At 40.4% G+C, this 20,389-nt stretch overlaps 1 protein-coding gene across 2 annotated transcripts; it reads left to right on the top strand.

Annotated features, from left to right (window-relative positions):
• Positions 1-635: 635 nt before the first annotated feature.
• LOC148473154 (axin-related protein-like) lies at positions 636-19,891 on the top strand. Of its 2 annotated transcripts, none has more exons than XM_088460029.1 (12): positions 636-860; positions 4,187-4,312; positions 7,095-7,735; positions 8,623-8,745; positions 9,935-10,025; positions 10,647-10,787; positions 11,635-11,924; positions 12,083-12,277; positions 13,210-13,389; positions 15,611-15,700; positions 16,300-16,461; positions 16,553-19,891. In XM_088460029.1, exons 2-12 carry the CDS (start codon positions 4,208-4,210, stop codon positions 16,677-16,679), a joined length of 2,145 nt encoding a protein of 714 aa, XP_088316155.1. In that variant the 5' UTR covers positions 636-860; positions 4,187-4,207; the 3' UTR covers positions 16,680-19,891. The 2 variants fall into 2 exon arrangements, with proteins under 2 accessions (XP_088316155.1, XP_088316154.1); XM_088460028.1 differs by having other exon boundaries at positions 4,183-4,312.
• The last annotated feature ends 498 nt before the right edge of the window (positions 19,892-20,389 follow it).

Raw genomic sequence — 20,389 nt, 5'->3', positions numbered from 1 at the left:
TAATTTTTTTTTTATATCGTTTCTCTGTCTGCTCATCGAGTTCTAGAACAGTTGATTTATCAAGTTTAAAAAAAAAAAACCCTTAAATCCCTTCTCCTCCCTCCCTTTCTCAGCCTCTCTTGCTTCTGCAGCACTTCAGGGGTTAAAAGTGATTGAAGGCTCTTTGAAGATGGGATGAAAGGAATAGCTGCTGGAGACTCTGCGCTCTCATTGGCCCGGCTGCCTTCAAAGGACTCTTTTTCTTAACCAGAGGGGGGAGTCTGGCTTTAAGAAAGGAATTCAGAAATCCTAGGTCCTTGCAGAGAGCTGCTCGCATGCAAGGGCTAAAGATCGCCCGGAAAAATCTATACAGGGGCTTTTTCGCCCCAAAAATCAAGATTGATTTATTATTTCAATCCGGGAAGAGAGGAGGAAGAGGAATTCGATTTTTTAACTGCTTTTCTGACGGATTTTCTGTTGCTGCCCCTCTACTGGGCTTCCAGGATACAGCCTTCAGTGATCTCCACTGATGTTTCATTAAAGCCATAACACCCCTTTGTTCTTTTGGCTTTGTCCCCAGGGGGAGTGAAAAAGGGCTTTTTGGTTTTGATTAAAAAAAAAAAAAAGTTCAGAGAGGAGGGAGAGGGAGAGAAATCCTTCCAGTCCTAACTCACTCAAGGAAGGTGTGAGCTTTTTCTCTCCCTTTCTCCTGCTTTTCCCTTCCCCTCTCCAGGCTGGATCATGTTTTTTTCTGCGACTTGGATTATTTCAGCGCTTGCAGCCATGACCCGTCTTCCCTTGGTTCCCTGGATTACTTCTCCTCTGCTCTAAGGAGTTTACAGACCGTGGGTCGAGAACCAGTACCCCCCAAAAACATCAAGGTAAGTGCGAGATTTGCACCCCCCTCCTCTTCCCCACTACAAACTTTTGCTGCTGTGTGATCTGTGCCTCTGTCCGGAGAGCACTGTACAGGCAGTGGCCCTATTCTCTCTGTCTGTCCTGCAAATCCAACCCAAATAGCCCATCGACCAAAAACAATTAAATGTCCCCCTCCCTCCCTGCTGGCTAGCATTGGTCCCAGTCTCCGTGATCGGTTTGGAGACTGCCAAAGAGCTGGATACAATTTTCCTGCTTTGTTGCAGAGAACATATGGTTATATTTAGCAGCTATATGTATATTTTTTTGTTATGTTTTAATCACAATCTTTTATCACATTATTGTTCCTACCTTGTAGCTGCCTCTGTTTTTTATAGTTGTGTTTTTTGTTTTTTTTGTAAACAGTTTTAATATTTGAAATATAAAATTTTAAGCACTTTTGTAAACCCTTTTTTTTGTTGTGTTTTTTTTTATTGAGATTTTGGGTGTTTTTTTATATTTTCTATTTTTTTTTTTTTTTTTTTTTTTCTTCCTGGGAAGTTTGGATACACTTTATTAGCTCACTTTTTCTCCATGTGGTTTGTAATGGATACAGCAGTGGAGTAAAGACCTCCTGATTTGCCCACATGTCCTTTTTAAGCTAAATAGCTGCTTTTTGTGGTGCCCTTGTGTTGTGGCCTAGAAAATGTGAATAAATCCGAAGTGTTCATTTTCATGGGCATGTGCTAGTCCAAAATACCTGTGAGGGTAACACTAAAAAAAGTGCTGGGTGATTTTATTACGTTTTGTGGACAGACTGGTATGCACGCTCTTGGTTATTGATGTCCATTGTACTCACTGTTGCAGCAGTAGCACCCCATCAAAATAAATATTTTCTGAAAAGTATTTACCTACCCCACTGTGAGAAATGAGGCATCATATTGTGAAGAGGCTTTTATGTCCACTACAATCTAATGCTTACAATGTGTCCCAGCAGGAGGCCATGAATGTTAACCCCCAAGCGTCACACTTTGAAATTAAGTTAACTGGTCACAAATAGACTATTTACCTGGGGGTCAGATGTAGGTAAATGAACTAATTGTCTCAATGTGCCCAAAGAGATGTGACAATTGCTCAAAGTATGGTGTGTTCTGGCTGCCTTATAGCTAGGGGGCAATATGGGCCTCATCTGTATAGTATTTCATGAGGATTGGTGAAATACCTTTTTTAGCTTCCTTTATCCACAAATGTCTGTGAACTTGTACCTATAAAACTGTTCAAACATCTGGATATATTGGACACATTAGCTGGTATGCAGGGATAGAGAGTGAGTCTTCGGCCCACCTGTTGTGAATAATTTCTATTGAAAAACTCTACAGGGCGACAGGGTATGGCGTAAGTCATGTTGGAAAGAAGGAAAATGGTTCCCAGATGTTCATTTGCTTGTAATAGAAACTTGCAGTTCCGGAGGAGTTATGGGCTCTGTTTTAAAGTGGATTCTTCTCTTAATGATTCCTGAGAACATTAGAAGACTGACATTAAATAATACTTTTGTAAAATCTTTTTATTTTGCTGTGGTTTTCTTAAATTGAGGGAATTGTCCCCAAGTTAATACTAGAAAAGAGTAAGTGGTATCAGGTTTTCATTACATTAATAATGTACATAACTCAAATATTATCTTTGTGAACCTGTCCCCAATGTAAACCGCAGGCAGCCAATTTGCGGACTGAAAAAGTCTTATCGATTAACAAATTTACTACAAACAGAGGCACAAAGTGGTTCAGACTACAACATGGCTGCCTTCACTGTGTTTAGGTGACAGGTGTAGATTAAATTCTGCTTTTCACTACCATGCTTCACTTTGTAGTAGAGCATTTGTTTTATCTGTTGTTGTTGTTGTTGTTATACCCTTGGGGGATGAGGAGTGCTCTGCACTGCCTCCTATCCATGCAGCAGACTCAATGGTCTCTAGGACCTGCCATGGCTCAGCAGGGGCCTGACCGCCGACATGCGCTACTGTGCATGCGTACCCTGTTGGCGCATCATTCCTCCTCAGCGTTCCACAAGACTGGACATGCCCACTGAAAATCCTAGCCATAAGAGTCATATAGGGTACTTGTGATACTCTGTATCACCACCGCTATTGGTAAGGGGTGTAGTGCCACTAACAATTGGGGTATACACCATCCTGCTACCCGGCACACTACACTTCTAGGCTGCTTCAGCATTGTTAATATACCTATTCATCTCTGTGTTTGTATGCCGCCTTGTTCTACCTGGTTAAATAAACCTAAAACCTGGTTAAGCTGCACCACGTGTGGACTAAATGCCACTAGCACCTCTGCAGTGTAAGTCTCTTAGGGGGAGATTTAATAAAGCTTTGAGAGAGATAAAATTGTGAGAGAAAAAGCACCAACCAATCAGCTCCTAACTGTCACTTTACAGACTCTGTTTGAAGAATGACAGGAGCTGATTGGTTGGTGCTTTTCCTCTCACAATTTTTATCTCTCTCCAAGCTTTATTAAATCTCCCCCTTCACATCCTGTACACCCAGGGCCCAGTATACTCCCAGTATACTGTCTGTGGTGACATACATATATTTACATCGTACCATCTATCAAATTACGGGCTCCAGTATCTTTCCCTGGTCACTCTGGCAATAGGTCACCTGACCAGACACACTCCGCTATGCTCTTCTAATACCGCTTTTACACCAAAGTCCCATGTCTGACCTGGGATTTGGAACACGTTTTCAACCTGGATCAGACCCAGGACAGCCCCTCTTTTACACCGCGGCGCCGACCCGGGCTATGCCCCGTCGGCACCGTTCACACAGGATCCAGGTCAGCACTGACCTAGCTCTCTGGCAAAGGTGAGCAGAGTTTCTCCCCCCTCCGCGACCTACTTACCTTAGTCCGCAGTGGTCCGGAGGCAGGAAGGGTGGGTGGGGTGCGCTGCTCCGCTCTGGTTGGCCCGGCAGTGGACGCTTGGAGATGATGTAATCTCCAAGCACCACTGAAGCCGGCCAATCAGGCGGCATGCGGTGCGACCCGGGTCATCGTGACCTGGGCCTCGCAGTTTACATTGCAGGGTGACACGGGAACGACCCGTGCTCAACCCTGTAAGGTAGCTGGGTCACTGGACCCGGGTTGATCCGGTTACACCGACTATAATCCCGAGTTGATGCGTGTTCACGTGCATCAACTTTGGGATTTTTTAGTCGGTGTAAAAGGGGTATTACTTAGTGTTGTTTTGTAACAGATTTGAAAGCAACATACCCTACTCTAATTTGATAAAAGCCCTCTCCTATAATTGTCACATGCTAATCTGCATTTTTTTTTTTTTCAGCCAGGAGTCAAAATTTCTGGGAGCCATGAGTTCTTCTGGGGTGCTGACCTGTATGCCAGACTCAAGACAAATATTCAGGGAAACTTCATTGCGCCCACCGGTGCCTGGCCAGGAGACAAAAAATTACAAGGTATTCCTTTTAGAATATCTATCTATCTATCTATCTATCTATCTATCTATCTCTCTCAGTACCAGTCAAAAGTTTGGACACACCTTCTCATTCAATGGGTTTTGTTTATTTAAATTATTTTCAACATAGTAGATTAATACTGAAGACATCAAAACTATGAAAGAACACATGGAATTATGTTGTAAACAAGAAAGTGTTAAACAAATCAAAATATGTTTTATATTTTAGATTCCTCAAAGTAGCCCCCTTTTTGCTTGGATGACAGCTTTGTACACTCTTGGCATTCTCTCAGTAAGCTTCATAAGGTAGACTCCTGGAATGGTTTTGAATTAACAGGTGTGCCTTGCCAAGAGTCAGTCTGTGGAATTACTTGCCTTCTTAATGTGTTTGAGACCATCAGTTGTGCAGAGGTTGGTTTAGTACACAGTGGACACCACTATTTGACTACTGTTGTGATCCATAGTATGGCACCAACCACTCAACTCAGTAAAGAGAAACGACAGTCCATCATTACTTTAAGACATGAAGGTCAGTCGATGAGGATACATTCAAAGTTCTTGAAATTTCCTTAAGTGCAGTTGCTAAAACCATCAAACGGTATGATGAAACTGAGGACCGCCCCAGGAAAGGAAGACCAAGAGTTACCTCTGCTGCAGAGGATAAGTTCATTAGAGTTGCCAGCCTCAGAAACCGCTACTTAACAGCACCTTAGATTAGAGACCACATAAAGTAAGTAGCAGACAAATCTCAACATCAACTGTTCAGAGGAGACTGTGTGAATCAGACCTTCATGGTCATATTGCTGCGAAGAAGCCACTATTGAGGATGAACATGAAGAAGAAGGGAATTGTTTGGGCCAAGATACACAAGGAATGGACATTAGACCAGTGGAAATCTGTACTTTGGTCTGATGAGTCCAAATTTGAGATTTTTGGTTCCAACCTCCGTGTCTTTGTGAGTCACAAAGAAGGTGAGCGGATGGTTTCTGCATGTGTGGTTCCCATTGTGAAGCATGGAGGAGGAAGTGTGATGGTGTGGGGGTGTTTTGCAGGTGACATTGTTGGTGATTTATTCAAATTCAAGGCACACTTAACCAGCATGGCTACCACAGCAATCTGAAGCGCCATGCCATCCCATCTGGTTTGCGCTTACTGGGACCATCATTTGTTTTTCAACAAGACAATGACCCCAAACACACCTCCAGGCTATGTAAGGGCTACTTGACCAAGAAGGAAAGTGATGGAGTGCTGCGTCAGATGACCTGGCCTCCACAATCACCCAACCTAAACCCAAATGAGCTGGTTTGGGATGAGTTGGACCGCGGAGTGAAGGAAAAGCAGCCAACAAGTGCTCAGCACCTCTGGGAACTCCTTCAAGACTGATGGAAAACCATTCCAGGAGACTACCTCATGAAGCTGAGAGAATGACAAGAGTGTGCAAAGCTGTCATCCAAGCAAAAGGGGTCTACTTTGAGGAATCTAAAATATAAAGCATATTTTGATTTGCTTAACACTTTTTTGTTTACAACATAATTCCATATGTGTTCTTTCACAGTATTAATGTCTTCAGTATTAATCTACTTTGTTGAAAATAATTTAAATAAACCAAAAACTATTGAATGAGAAGGTGTCCAAACTTTTGACTGGTACAGTGTGTGTATATATGTGTGTATGTGTATATATATATATGTATATATATGTGTCTTTGGGCCATTTTTCTTACTTCTCTTTTTGAGTATTCATTTTCCTGAAGAATGCCTATAGCAACCAATCCGTTTCCACTGATCATTTTAAAAGGTAATTTGATGCTATAGGCAATTTCTCTGCTTGTTCACTTCTCCACTCTTTGGAACAGTGTTTCCCAACCTTGATCCTCATTGCACACTTAAGCTGGGTTCACGCTTAGCAAATATATCTGCAGATCGAGTGATCTGCAGATAATGGTTGTTAATACACACTGAACAACCATCACCTGTGTTCTGTGTGTTGGAGGAGGGCGGGTCCTGCTGTCCGGGGACATGTCGCGCCCCACTCCCCGCCACTGCAAGTGTACGGGAGGTCAGCTGACCGCCCATACACACAGCATGATGCCCCAATATATCTGCAGCACATCTGACACGATATGTCTGTGAACGAAGTCATTCACAGACCTATCGCTGGTATAAACAGGCTGACGGGCACCCAATATATTGGCCGATCAATTGATCAGCCAATTTATTTGCCAGTGTGTGCCCAGCATAACAGTCTAGGTTTTAAGGATAGCCATGCTTGCGCACAGGTGACTTGGCATGGATATTCTTAACCTGGACTGTTAGTGTGCCTTCAGGACCCAGGTTGGGAAACACTTTAAAAGGTTAGATACATTTCCATCTTGGGAGGAAATGTATCAAAGCTTGGAGAGAGATATAGTACCAACCAATCGGCTCCTAATTTTCATTTTTTTTGTAAACACTGCCTATAAAGTGACAGGAGCTGACTGGTTGGTACTTTATCGCTCTCCAAGGCTTGATAAATCTCCCCATGTCATTTTTTTTTTTTGTTAAATGCTTACAGTAAGAATTGTACTATGAAGTTCTAATGGTCTTTTAGTAACAAAAGTTACACAATCAAAAGAGCAGTTTTTTTGCACTTAACTTTACTATTTAACTAGTTTTGTTCATCTTGAATTTATTCACGATTGGTGTATAAATAACTATTGACCATATACAGTTTACCATTATGACTATCCAGATCTTGCTGTGGATATACGACTAATCAAATCCTCTTTCTTTCTATGACTTAAGACTGAGAAATTCAGTATGGACCTCCAGCACTTGGAACAGCCAATGAAATATAAGGAAGACTCTCTTCGGCAAGCAGAAGGTTGTGCAGCACAAGATTCCCGCTTCTCCCGATGGGGAAGATCCCTCAATCTGTTGCTAGATGATCAGGATGGGGCGACACTTTTTCGAATGTACCTGGAAGGCCAGGGCCTAGTGGATCTTTTAAGTTTCTGGTTTGCTTGTAATGGCTTTAGAGCCATGGACCCAGAGGAACCCAAAACTTCAAAGACCGCCAAAGCCATATATCGTTGGTATGTACAAAATAGCCAAGCTGTTTCAGGACGTTTAAAGCCAGCCACACGGGCTCAAGTCAAGGACTGTGTTAAGAACCAACAGCTGAATAGAACTTTGTTTGACCAGGCTCAGCAGGAGATTCAGAGGGCCATGGAGCAGGAGGCCTTTCCATCTTTTTTACAGTCTGACATTTGCAAGGAATATGCTCATGCTGTTGAGGATAGTCCCACCCCAGACAGCCCAGGACCTGGACTTCCAACCTTGGCTGAGGAAGAAGAATTTGGTGGATTACACCACATTCCTGCTGGTGTGGGTGCCATGGGAAAAGTAAACCGTGCCTTCACACGTATCCCACCAAGAAACCAAAGGTAAGAACTGAAAGACAAGTTGGAAATGCGAAGTGCATTTGATCTTGCTTTCTGCCCTTTATTACTTTGTCATTTATTACCATTGATATTGTTAAATTGGTCGTCTTAGGGAATGATGGGTTAATTTTTATTACTTCGACCTATTTTGTTGTTTGTTCTCAGGCACTTTTTCTGTATTTTCTTTGTTTCTGTTTCTGTTCCTCCCCTCCTTGTGTTAAAGGTTAACTTAGCTGTTATTCCTTTCCCTGAGCTCACATATCTTTGATGTGAACAAAATCTTTCCCTGCTCCAGAGATCAAAGAACCACATCCATAAAGCGGGCCGGGTTTTTTTTTCTCTCCCTATACACTTCCCCCTCCCTCCCAAGATGCCTTGCTTGTTTCAAAGCCTTCTTATCTTATGATGTTTTTTTTTTTTTCTCTTTTATAACAGTTATTCTATTTTTATGGCTTGTGCTGGATTAGATAGTAAATCTGTTTGGCAGATTTATATTTGAATTGCAGCTTTTTGGTTGTCTAAACATCTTGCTGAACAGAAATATAAAACTGTGTAAGATTCCAGCCTCACTTTCTGAAAATGACTAAAGTCTTAAATGAATAGTTAATAACATAAAAATAAAACTTAAGATGTGATATACTGAGTTACTATCTGCAGTAGTGATTGAAAATGTATTGTTCCACAAAGGAATAGAGTGAATAGATGGCACAAGACATGACTGAATTTTTTTTTTTTTCTTTTTGATTTTCAGAGTTATTTCACATTCAACATGGGTGCCTTTTTTTTAAATGTGTATCTAACAGTAACTCAATAAAGTCTCAGCTACAATTGATATTACAATGGATTTCTTACCATTTTATGTGAACTGTGCTCTTTTTTAAAAAATGTAGGTCCAATCTGCGTAGAACTGAACCACTTTACCAGTACTTTGCTCCAGCAGCTAGTATCAATGACAGTGAGATTTCCAGTGATGCCCTAACTGAAGACAGCATGTCCATAACAGATGGTAGTGTGTAAGTATCTGCTTGTTACGCAACATTCCAGTCTAATGGTTTTTCTCTGATGGGGCCGAAAATTCTTTTTTGTGAGGAACATGTCCAAATATAGCTTTAAATGGCAACATAATGTGTAAATTGAACAATAAAAATTATTTAGAAAAGTACATTTTTAACCCCACAGAAATTATAATTTCACATGCGTAGACACGTTTAGGCCTCTTTGGAAGGTGGTCTTGCTGGCTGGTCTATGTTCTTTCAACAAGTAGACTGCTAGAGGGTACAGGTCAAGAAACATGAGGCCTCTTTCCTTTTATCTATCTATTGTTGAGGACAATGAATGGAATTTGCTGCTCACTTTGATGAAGTTGCCAAGAGGTGATGTCGGTGCACATGGCTCTTTGGCATCTCCATAGCAGAAAGGGCCTATGATATGTTTTGCTTATTGCTTAGATCTACACACTTGGTATAGTGTAGATCTTTATCAGACCTCAATTGTAACATTAAGTTTCAATCTACAGGTCCACCTATGATAATACTAGTGAAGAAACCTGGCATATGCTGGGCAACCTTGGTCCGCTCCCCTGTTCCATTCTGCCCCCGCTTAAAAGTTGCCCCATGCCTGGCATCCACAGAATGATAGTCTATCCTCTAAGGTCTGTCCTGCCGCTGTAATGGGAGCCTTTGGCTCCTGCGACGCATGCATCCTGGCTTTCACTGTGCATGTCGGACGTAGCCAACAATTGTCCATAGTACTGTACATGCAGACTTACTACAGAGTATACAAACAATTCAGTATAAAATCTATCAAATGACAATACAGAGGCAAAAATTAAACGGGTAGATCATTTCCACAACAAAATAACTATCACTCTGATCCTGTGACTGGGAAGAGTGGACAGAAGGGACCAGAATCATTAGCTGTGTGTGGGAGTGCACTGTGGACAAAAATAGCGCAGGGTGTGAACCTCAAGGGTCAAGGGGGCCCTGCTCATAAGAGCTTACAGTCTAAAGGGTTGGGGGGGAAGGGGGACAAGACCTGGAGGTGAACAGGGAAGAGTTGAGTAGGGACCACATACAGTGGCTGTGGTTAAATGTAATGGCAGCCTAAGCTATTTCATTCACTCAGATACAAGACATCACGTTTTATACTGCATACCTCTAGAACTGTGTTGTTGTTTTTTTTAATTTCAATACTTTTTAACAGAGATGGAATTCCACCATACCGTTCCAAAAAGCAACGAGAAATCCATAGAAGTGTCAGTGCTAATGGTCAAGTGCCTCTGCCTTTTGTTCCAGTAAGTCTTCCATCAAGTTTTTCTTTGTTTTTATTAAAAGAAAATATGACCTGTGAATGGGAAAATAACCACATACCATGTCATATTTCCCTACGCTCCCGGAAGGTGCGTGGGACTCCCAAATATGCAGTTAAGTCTCCCGGAAGAGTAGGCTGGCTACCCTCTCACATCCTGACCACTCCATAGCGAAGTGGATACTGTGGGAAGGATAATGCAGCAAATTGCAGGTAAATTGGGAGGAGGCAAGGCCATTATGATGTGTTTCTATGGAATCATGTCATATTGGCCACGCCCCCTCTCGACAACCTGCTATTCGCAGCATTCCCCCGCTATGGGGCTGGACGTAGTGACATGTAGCAGCGGTCCCAAACTTCCCCTTCAGTCAGCTACGTCTCTCCTCTGGGCTTCTCTCGGAGGAGAGACTGCAAGAGTAGTGAATATGTCCCACTTTTTCTTGCTACCATTTTGTGGGCAACATTGAAGGTTTTTTTATAATGAAGTCCATATCTAAAATGCGAATCGGGCCACCTTTTGTAGGATTTAGAGATTTATTTTTTTTGTTTTAATACAAGAACTTTGACACAAACTCTTCCCTTAACGTTCTCTTATTGTACTTTGCAGAGAACTATGCGCCCCCCAGCTGATATGTTGCCATCCAATCCTGTGGAATTTGCAGCTAAGCTGACAATGGCTTTGGAAAAAGTTAAGAAACAGAGAGAGGCTGAAGAACAACTGGAAGAGCGGTTGCAAAGGTTAAAGGAGGTAAAGAAAATGTGTGAAGATCACTAGACCTATGCTGCATGTCCTCTTCTAGAAAACAGTTACTCGCAACACTATTTATATAATGTTTTCCCTACTTTAACAGGGTTTGAGATATATAGATACTATATTTATATTTGTTATACAGCTACATTCAAGCTATTATCAGTTATTTGTGAAATAGATTGTTACAAGCAGATGATTGCAGTGCGCTTAAATGGGACTACTAACTAGGGGGGTCTATTTACTAAGCTTTGTTAGATGAAGTGAATGGTGATAAGGTACCAGCCAATCAGCTCCTAACTGCCATTTTTCAAACACAGCCTGTGACATGGCAGTTAGGAGCTGATTGACTGGTACCTTATCACTGTTCACTTTATCTCCTAACAAAGCTTAATAAATAGACCCCTAGATGTGTCGCTGTACCACCTTTATCTAATATAGCTTCAATTCTGACACGCTCCAAATGTATATATTTATATTATTGGATGTTATTAAAAAATCTTATATTTATGTCCACTTTTTTTAGCTTTATTTGCCATCGAATGTGTGTAAAATGTTGAAGTTGTATCTGAAGTGATAATTAGCTACGTAAAAGAAAATGTGAGTCTATAATGCTAGTATGCACCTGGCACTATGACAGGACAGCGGGTTGAGGCATGCAGAAGTGTAGAACGCTACTAGAATAACTTTCGGCAAGGTTCTGCATAAAAGACTTTAGTAGCTTAAATTACTTTATATTTCTCTAAAGCCAGAATAAAAGATGTGACCATAAAGCATGGATTAATTCCGAAAGAACAATCGCAGGCGAAAATAATAATTATCATAATTTGTAATTCTCATTCAATAGGAAGAAGAGAAAGTTGATTATGACATCCCCGCATCCAGCCATGACACTTTGCCAGCTGCTTCTGTTGAAGATGACCCACAATCCATCCTTGATGACCATGTCTCAAGAGTTTTGAAGACACCAGCAAATCTGTCACCTAGGTCACAGTCTCCTTTCATTCAAAGGAAAGCCAAAGGTCAACCAACATTTGGCAAAGGTCAAAGTTTAGCTTCCTGTCACTTAAGGCCAAAAGCTCTTCCAGGGATGGAAACACCTGTTGCACAGAATATGGAGCAGCGGGGATCTGTGAGGTATGTGTACCTGCCAGAATGCCTTTGTCTTTCATTTTAATACTTTCCTTGCTACATATATATGTATATTTATCTATCTAAACACATGATTCTAAAGTCTCTTCACTGCTTGTGCTTTATCGTCCCATACTTGTGTACTTATGTGGCAATTGTTACAGTTCCCATGGCACAAGGAGTAACAGAAAGACAGAAGGATGTGGGCAGTCTCTTAAATTAGAAGAAGGAAACCCACCTGCAGGACTGACTACTCCACTTTCACCTGAGCAAGAAGTAGAACGTAGCCACAGCGTTTTGCAGTGGGTTCTGGAGAGCGCAAAGATGATGAAAAAACATCACCGTGATGTTAACACAGGGTAAGCTAAACACTAGTACTTTTTTTTTTTTTTTTCCCCCCACACAGGTTTGTGTTACTTACAACTTAACTTCTAGTAATACACTTATCTGGTAGTGTACATAATTGAGGGACATGTATCGAACCTTCTAAAGATTGGACAAGTGAAGAAGTTGCCCATAGCGTTTAGCTTCTAGCTAGCATTTATCAAGTATATTCTATAAAATGATGGGTAGTAGGTGATTGGTTGCCATGAGCAGCTTGTCTGCTTCTGCAGTCTTTAGAAGGTGTGTGTTGTTGTTTTTTTTTTTTTTAAATTTACATTTCCCTCCTAATAATCACAATTTTGTCATCACCCTATAAGCACAGATGCTGACTGTTACAAAGTCAACAAGTATTTCCCATACTGGGAAAGTGTGCTCGATAAAGGCTTATGGACGACTACAGTAACAATGTTAAGGGGCCTATCCATTACGCGACCAGAAAAACTGAACGACTAGCGTGCAATCCTTCAGGTCGCCGGGTGCGGTGCCTGCACTGAACGGCATTCACTGAACGTCTTTCAGTGCAGGATCCCGACCTCCTATCTGGAAACATGTGGAACCTGACGATTGTCGTCAGGTTGACGGGCATGTTCCGTAGATAGTCTGGGTCGGCAAGGACCCGGCGTGCACGCGCATCGCTGGTCCTTGCTGGCTATCCATTAGACGACTTTCTGAACAATGCGACCAACACCAAAACCGGGTGTACCAAAACCTGGTTTTGGTCAGATCGTTCAAAAAGTTGTGTAATGGATAGGCCCCTCTACAACAAACTTTTTTCCAAAAATGAAAAGCTGCATATATACAGATACAACCTAAATTGGCATTTTAAATAAATAAAAACAGCGTAATGTTTGAAGAAGCAATTTTGAAATTATATATAATTATTATAATTTTTTTTTTTTCTTCAAAGTTTAAGCCACTGTCCCGAAGTAAAGAAGACCACACACAGGGCAGCATCCCAGCCAGCACATCTGTTCCTGCAGGATACTTCTATGCCACCACTTAATGCGCCAAACACTCTGGACCAACTGGAAGAAGCGCGTCGCCGTCTTGTTGAAGACAAGAGAGTTCCTAAAGTTCACAAGGCCAGGTACAGATTAATTTTGTCCAATTGAACTGTAGTTGTAGTTGTAGTTTCGTTTTGATGGACAAGAGCGGCCTTGCCACAGAACGTAGCGCAATTTCTGCTACAATGAAAATTACTATGGAATTCTCATTTGTGAGCCTCTTTATTTTTGGTGTAATATTTCCAACCCTACTTTTATAACGGGTGATCTAAATCTAGAAGATGATCTATTATATATATAAATCTGTTCGAAGAAAAAGAAATTTGACTAATAAATCTAGAAATGGTTTAATATCACAGATGTAGGGAAAATTTATATGATCAGCCCTTTTAAATCCTGAAATGTCCAGTTCTGTTTTATATACAGTTGATGAGAATTTTTGCATCCTATATATTCAGTTCTGATATATAACCAAGACTTTTGAAAGTATATAGGAGATTGTTACTTCTATGTTAGGTTTATTAATCTTTTAGGAAACGGCTAGCAGTTACTTTTCATATGTTCCAAATAGGCAATACAGTACTCCTACTTCTGTTTATACCACCATTCTCTGATAAAGTAAGCGTCCTCTTGCAGAGTTATTTGGATGTCTGTTTGTTACTCAGTGTCACAGCTGCTATTAGATTTTTTCTTTGCAAGTTCATTTACAATAGATGCTTCACATTTAAAGCTGCTACACTTCCACATATTCTATCAACTTTGCTAACCTTCTTCCAAACCTTGCTAGAGTTCTAGGGCTGCTACATGCAGGACTCCGCCATCCTGTAGTATAGAACCAGTAAATTAAAGGGATATTTATTTAAACTTGGAGAGCGAGATAAAGTACCAACCAATCAGCACCTAACTGTCATTTTTCAAACCTAGGGGTCTATGTACTAAACCTTAAAGTACCAACCAATTGTTTTACAGGCTGTGCTTTGAAAAATGTCAGGAGCTGATTGGTTTGGATCTCTCTCCAATTGATACACATGTCATATACTGTACCACTTAATCTGTTTGCCCCTTTTAAAATGGCAGTGGGGTGTGATCAGGAGGACTAATTGCAAGCTGCACTCTCCTGATTTGCAATTTTATGAAGGGTTCTTTCCACATACCCTTCCGGTTTTTGGTCACCACTGTAGGAAGAAATTTAGAAAGTCCAGAAAGATGGGGAGGTGGGGGGACACAATTCATGGTTGCCTACACTCCCGATTTTAGCGGGAGGCTCCCGATTTTTAGTGAAGCCTCCCGCAGCCCCGCAAAGTATGCATTAACTCCCGGTTTCTTCCTAACACCAGACTGCGCATGCGTGAGTCCGGAATGCCGGGGGCGGGGTCTGCGGGGGGACGTCACGTCGCGTGACGCCATATTATTGAAGCCGGCCAATGCGGGGTAATGGGTAGCGGTGGCTGGCTTGTTATCAGTGCACACATACCTATGCATGGGTAGCGGCTCCCGGTGGAGGTAACAGCAGCGCTGCAGTGATCGGGTGTCGGGCAGCAGTCAGTGGTGTGCGGTGACCTTTACTCCCCCCACGGTAACCGGCTCCAAAGTAAGGCAACTGTGTCTCATATATATTCTATTTTGTCCATGGTGGCTGGGTGCTGAGTGTCACTAAATGGATGGCTGTCAGTGAGTGTCCTTCAGAGTGCAGTTCTGTATACCTGTGACCGGATGTGTGTGTCAACATCAACAACTAAGTCCAGTAATGTTTTAATACAACATCCCACTAAGCTATCACTGAGAATTTACATGCATGTAGTTTGTGGAGAGTGCACTGTCAGTGAGTGCACTTCCAGGGGCCTGTTCAGCAAAGGAAAGGAAAGGAAAGGAAACTGCGTCACATATATATATATATTTAAATATATAGCCTATGGTGGCTGGGTGCTGAGTGTCACAGGCATGTATCCCAGATAGTTATATATATATTTCTTTATATCCTGAGTGACAGTAGACACACCCATAGGTGGAGCTAGACATGCCCTTTGGGCAGAATGACACGCCCCCTCAGTGTGGAGTGCAGCACATTCTGCTACCACTTACAATCTCCCTGAAACTAGTTTTCAAAAGTAGGCAAGTATGACACAATTAATGAAGCTAGACTTGGTAAAGCTGTTTTAAAATGTACATATTACATGGTATTACAGCTTTAAGAGTCTACTTTGATAAAATAAGCACCTATGCAAACATGAAAATCAAATAATGTATAAAATTCTCACAGCTGTTTAAGTTCCCAATGCTTAATAACGTTTGTTTGTATTTAAGGTGTGTGCAGTCTGCGACACTTAAAGAAAAAAGTAAAGCCGCCGAGAGTGCTTCGTCTTCTGGTTTCTCCACTCTTAAATTCTCTGAAGAGTAAGTAATCATGTTTTCCAAAGTTTTATTTGGCTCTTCCATGAAATGTAAATTTTTTTTTATATTCTAGAACTTGGACAGTTCTGTTAATCTAAATTCAGTAATGTAAAATCACAGATGTGAAATAGAGAAAAAATATATGTGCTGTCTTTATTCAATCAGTTGTCTTAGAGTACATTATATTGTATCTGTTTTGGACATTTTTTTTTCCACACTTTTTTTGTCTGGTGGTGAATCCATCATGGGTGCAAGGTGTGCTGTTTCATTGATGCAGGGAAGCTGCACACCCGGCACCCAAAACCAAGTGGGGGTACGGGTACTGTATACCTGGGCCTGCTGGAGGTCACCTGAGGGTGTCCGGCCAGCTGCTGAGGGGACAAATGCCATAATATTTTATTGGCTTTACTTTTTGGGAGGAGGCATGGCCATGCCAACCCAGAATTGGCTGCAACCATCACAAGTACCCGTACCCCGTTCATCTCTCAACTGCACTCTTTATAGTGCTGGATGAAACAATTTACTAGATCTCCTAAACGTTTATATATAATTTTATGTGTGTATGTATAGATTATATTATATTATACATTTTTTTCTTCTAGGCTTAAGTCAGCCAAAAAGATAAATAGTGACCAAGGGCAAGGAGGTCTAGCGATTGTCTATTACTTTTGTGGAGAGCGGATTCCATACATGATTCGAACAAAGGAGCCCACTTTGACTTTGCAAGAATTTAAAGAGCTGCTGAGTAAGAAGGGAAGTTACAAGTAAGTAAAATCTGCAGCTTGGTCTACAGTTTGTATAACCAATATAGAGATGTCTTTGTCAGTTGCTAATAAGTTACCCATCATTTTTTAGATATTACTTCAAGAAGGAGAGCCAAGAGTTTGAATGCAATGCTGTATTTCAAGAGATATCGGAGGAAGATGCTGTGCTGCCATTATATGATGAAAAGATTATCTGCAAGGTGGAAAGGGCATGCTGAACATACACTTGATGCAAGTGGAAGGCAATTCTTACGGCTGCTGTTTAGAATTGAGAAGCTGCGCTGTGTTCATAGACAATGCAGTAAGTGGATTCCCACAGTGTCAAAAGTTCTGAGAGAGCACTACACAATCTGATGCGGGACGGATCTAGGAACGGCAAAATGGAGACTGGAAAAGGCTGGTCTTTTGAAAAGATTGAAATGGCGTACCTATATAAAGAAATGAAACGCCTACCTACAATGCAAGGACAAAGGAAGTAGTCTAGTTGGTGTTGCGTGCGAGATGCAGTACGATAGACCGTTGGGTCGAACCTGATTTCTTATAATGGATACAAGGCTTGGCTTCTGCTATAGCTAGAACAAAAGTTGACATGGGAAGAGGAAACAAGTTGATCCTACTGATGCAACTTATTTCCATAAAGTTTATGGCCACTAAGTTTATTCAGGTACATTTTATGTACATACTTCTGGTATATTTATATAGCACATGGCTTCGTTTTGATGGACAACAGCGGCCTTGCCACAGAACATAGCGCATTTACTGCTACAATGAAAATTACCACTATGGAATTCTGATTTGTGAGCCTCTAGAAGCTCTAGCACCCTAATCGTATATAAATGCTGAATGTGAATGATTGTTACATCACTTCAGACACTTCAAGTGTCCGAGATTTAAAAGGAGCATGAGAGGAAAATGGTGCAATTAAAGGAAACGAAACAAACTTTCCAACAATATTTCTAAGAGAAAACTAAGAGTAATTGTTCTAATGTAATTACTCGTTCGTGTCGTCTAAAAAAAAAAAAAAAAAAGTTCCTAGTTCCCAAGCTATGCAAAACAGTTGATCAAAATGCTGCTAAATGTACTGCTGGTGGCATTCTTGTCTAGTTTGTAATGCAAGAATTCACAGCCATACAGATCATAGGGATATTGCCATCTTCCATTTTTACTTTGCCTATTTTTAATACATTTTTGAAATAATATATATATTTTTTTTTTAAATCTGGTACTGGCCTATAATATTGGGACATGCTGGCCCTCTGAATTACTTTACTTGCAAATTGGAGGTCCTGATCAAGTTACTTTTTTTTTGTTCTGTTTTAAGAACAGATTGGATTATTTTGTCAGTTTTTCTTTTTTTTTTTTCAAAGAGACTTTTTGATCCAGCCAGAAAAGGCACATTAAAATCTTTAATGTGCGCAGGAGGATTGAATTTTTTGATACTGATACTTTTGAGCTAATATGTTATCTAAAGTAATGGACACACGTAACTGAAGCCATATAAACTATGTCTCAAACTCTGTTTTAAGGGTTTATATTGTCCCTTGATTATATTAAAGGGGTTGTTTGCCTTTTCTACATATTTAAAAAAAAAAAAAAAAAAAAAGAAAATGAAAAAAAACCCCACAAAAATGCCTTTTTTATTTAAGCAATAATAAATGTCTGGACAATTTCTGGGTGTCTGGATCTCTTGCATAGCTATGGAAGATGTATATAAAACCAGTTCTTAGCCATTAGAACAGTATATAGATCTAGTAGGTACAACTCTGAGCTTGCTCACTTTACTATGCGAACAGAAAAATGGATGCGATTTAAGAGCCGTATCATTCTAGACCACTTTTTCTTTTCCTCAGTGTTTTATATGAACTTTAATATTTTTTGGAGGCTCCAACACTTGGCAGATCTTCTGTTATGGACATAGCACAGCTAATGTATTTTATGAGACCTTTGTTCACTCATAAATTGCTAAATTAGTGGTATTTAATTTGATAATTTATCCCAAATCCCTAAAGTAGTTGAAGCGGTTTATCTTTGGTTCTAGCTTGTTCCTGTATTAGGGTGGGCAGAACCTTAGAATGGGCTTACTCTCTAGCACAGTAATACATTGATCAGCATTTGACTATGTTAGTAGTGTACCAGGCCCGGAGTGGGCAATATGGCACTTCTAAGAAATGCCAGAAGGGCTGTAGTGGAAAAGCACATAGTTATTATGAAAATGTATAATTTACCTTCTAGGATCAGGCTCTGTATCCTGGAAATAATATAACCTCTCAAAGCCTAGGTCAGTTGTGTGTAGGCTCTTTAGCAATAAAAAAAAACACCTGCACTTTTAATAGGTGTTTTATAGTCCCAATCTGATCATAGCACACTTGTCTGTGACATCCAAAGGCATTCTAATCACATTGAGGGAGTAATTTCACAACTGCCTTGCATATCGCCTGGTCACTCCAAGATGATCTTTAGTTCCTAAAGAAAACAGTCCACATACCCCCTCACAACATGAGTCCCCATTATGTCACACATAGGGACTAAAGCAGAGTTGAATTGTTCCTGAAATGCATTCTTGGAACTGCAGACCTATATTTGCCCCTATGCAGGGCAGTATGCATCTTTGCGACTGGACCACCCCTATACAGAGACCCTTGATTTGATACCTGTTGCCACCATCAATCAGTGCACACTTGCACCCGCCATACCCTTGGTTCAAAAGTGAAGTCGGAAAATAAGTGTACTTGAGCTTCAGGCCAACTCTGAATAGCCAGCTATTCTGTCAACACGCTCTGGCTGAACATTGCCTATGTGAGTGCCCAATTACATCCCTTCAGTCACAAGGGGATGTATGACTCTACATTACCCATACATGTATACGTTAGGCTACGGAGCATGCACAGTGCATAATCGCCCAAGCTATGCTCCACATACGGGCATATGTTCATCTCTGCGTCATCCCTTTCATTTGTTGCTGACCTAGAGAGCTCCATTCTGTACCAATGGGGCTGTTAGTTATTCGTTCAAAAATCTGATGTAGGGCAAATGCTCCTCAAATCACTACATTTGATAAATATCTGCATTACACATATAAATACTTTATTTTCTGAAATACAAATTGTAAATGTTTTATAAATTAAATTGACTATTTAATAATTCATATTAATAAAGTATTGTTATCATCCTGGTAATGTTGCCAGGGTAGTCTATACATTGCCACACCTGTTTTATAGGTGTTCAATAAGAAGCGGTGGTTGTTACAGAGGAGAGAAAAAATTAAAACCAATTTTTTTTTTTTTTTTTTTTTAATTCCTGTAGCACTAGACTCAATGTGGTGGCCAATATTATTCACCATCTGTTTTATACAATAATTAATATTTTTATATCTAAAATATATACATGTGTATAAATATAAATACATTGTTTATATATTTCAGAGTGATTAAGGTGTATAAAATGAAAAACTTTTGCTATTCTACAAAATGTACAAATAAGCTGAAATAAAATTTATATTTTTTGGAAACTTTTCTTCTACTTTAATTTTTATATATTCGTGTCTTGGTTAAGTACATGGAGTCCTGTGGAACATAATGAAAGGCTTTGCTTAATGGTATTAAATGGAGCCTGTAATGTATAAGCTTTACTCCAGTGCATGGGAATACAAAGTCCCATTGTTAGAAATTAAGCCAATCCTTTTATATACTGAAGATGAGTCATTATTACAGTAAGTTTCAAAATTAGCTTTCCTTTAGTCCTTTAATATTAAACAGTCTCATCATGTACACTAGGATTCTGACAGCTATCCAATGCTAAGCAATTTAAACCGTGACATGACTGGCAGGATCCACCTTTTTAAAGAAGTAAAAATGCAAGTGACTACAGTTGGCTATATGTAAGTAGCTTACCCCATAACTATCATAAAGACCTTATTATTGACACTGGG

Source organism: Taudactylus pleione, unplaced genomic scaffold (genome assembly GCF_031769625.1).
Source record: "Taudactylus pleione unplaced genomic scaffold, aTauple2 ptg000960l, whole genome shotgun sequence".
Lineage (NCBI taxonomy): Eukaryota > Metazoa > Chordata > Amphibia > Anura > Myobatrachidae > Taudactylus > Taudactylus pleione.
Note: the sequence above shows the minus strand (reverse complement) of the source record. Positions and strands in the feature narration are given on the sequence as shown.

Bases quoted from the DNA above. Each gene is read 5' to 3' on its own strand.
- LOC148473154 (XM_088460029.1), top strand. From the start codon at position 4,208: ATGAGTTCTTCTGGGGTGCTGACCTGTATGCCAGACTCAAGACAAATA. The intron at 12,278-13,209 runs GTAAGCTAAACA...TTTTCTTCAAAG, and splicing joins CACCGTGATGTTAACACAGG to TTTAAGCCACTGTCCCGAAG. The intron at 13,390-15,610 runs GTACAGATTAAT...TTTGTATTTAAG, and splicing joins CCTAAAGTTCACAAGGCCAG to GTGTGTGCAGTCTGCGACAC.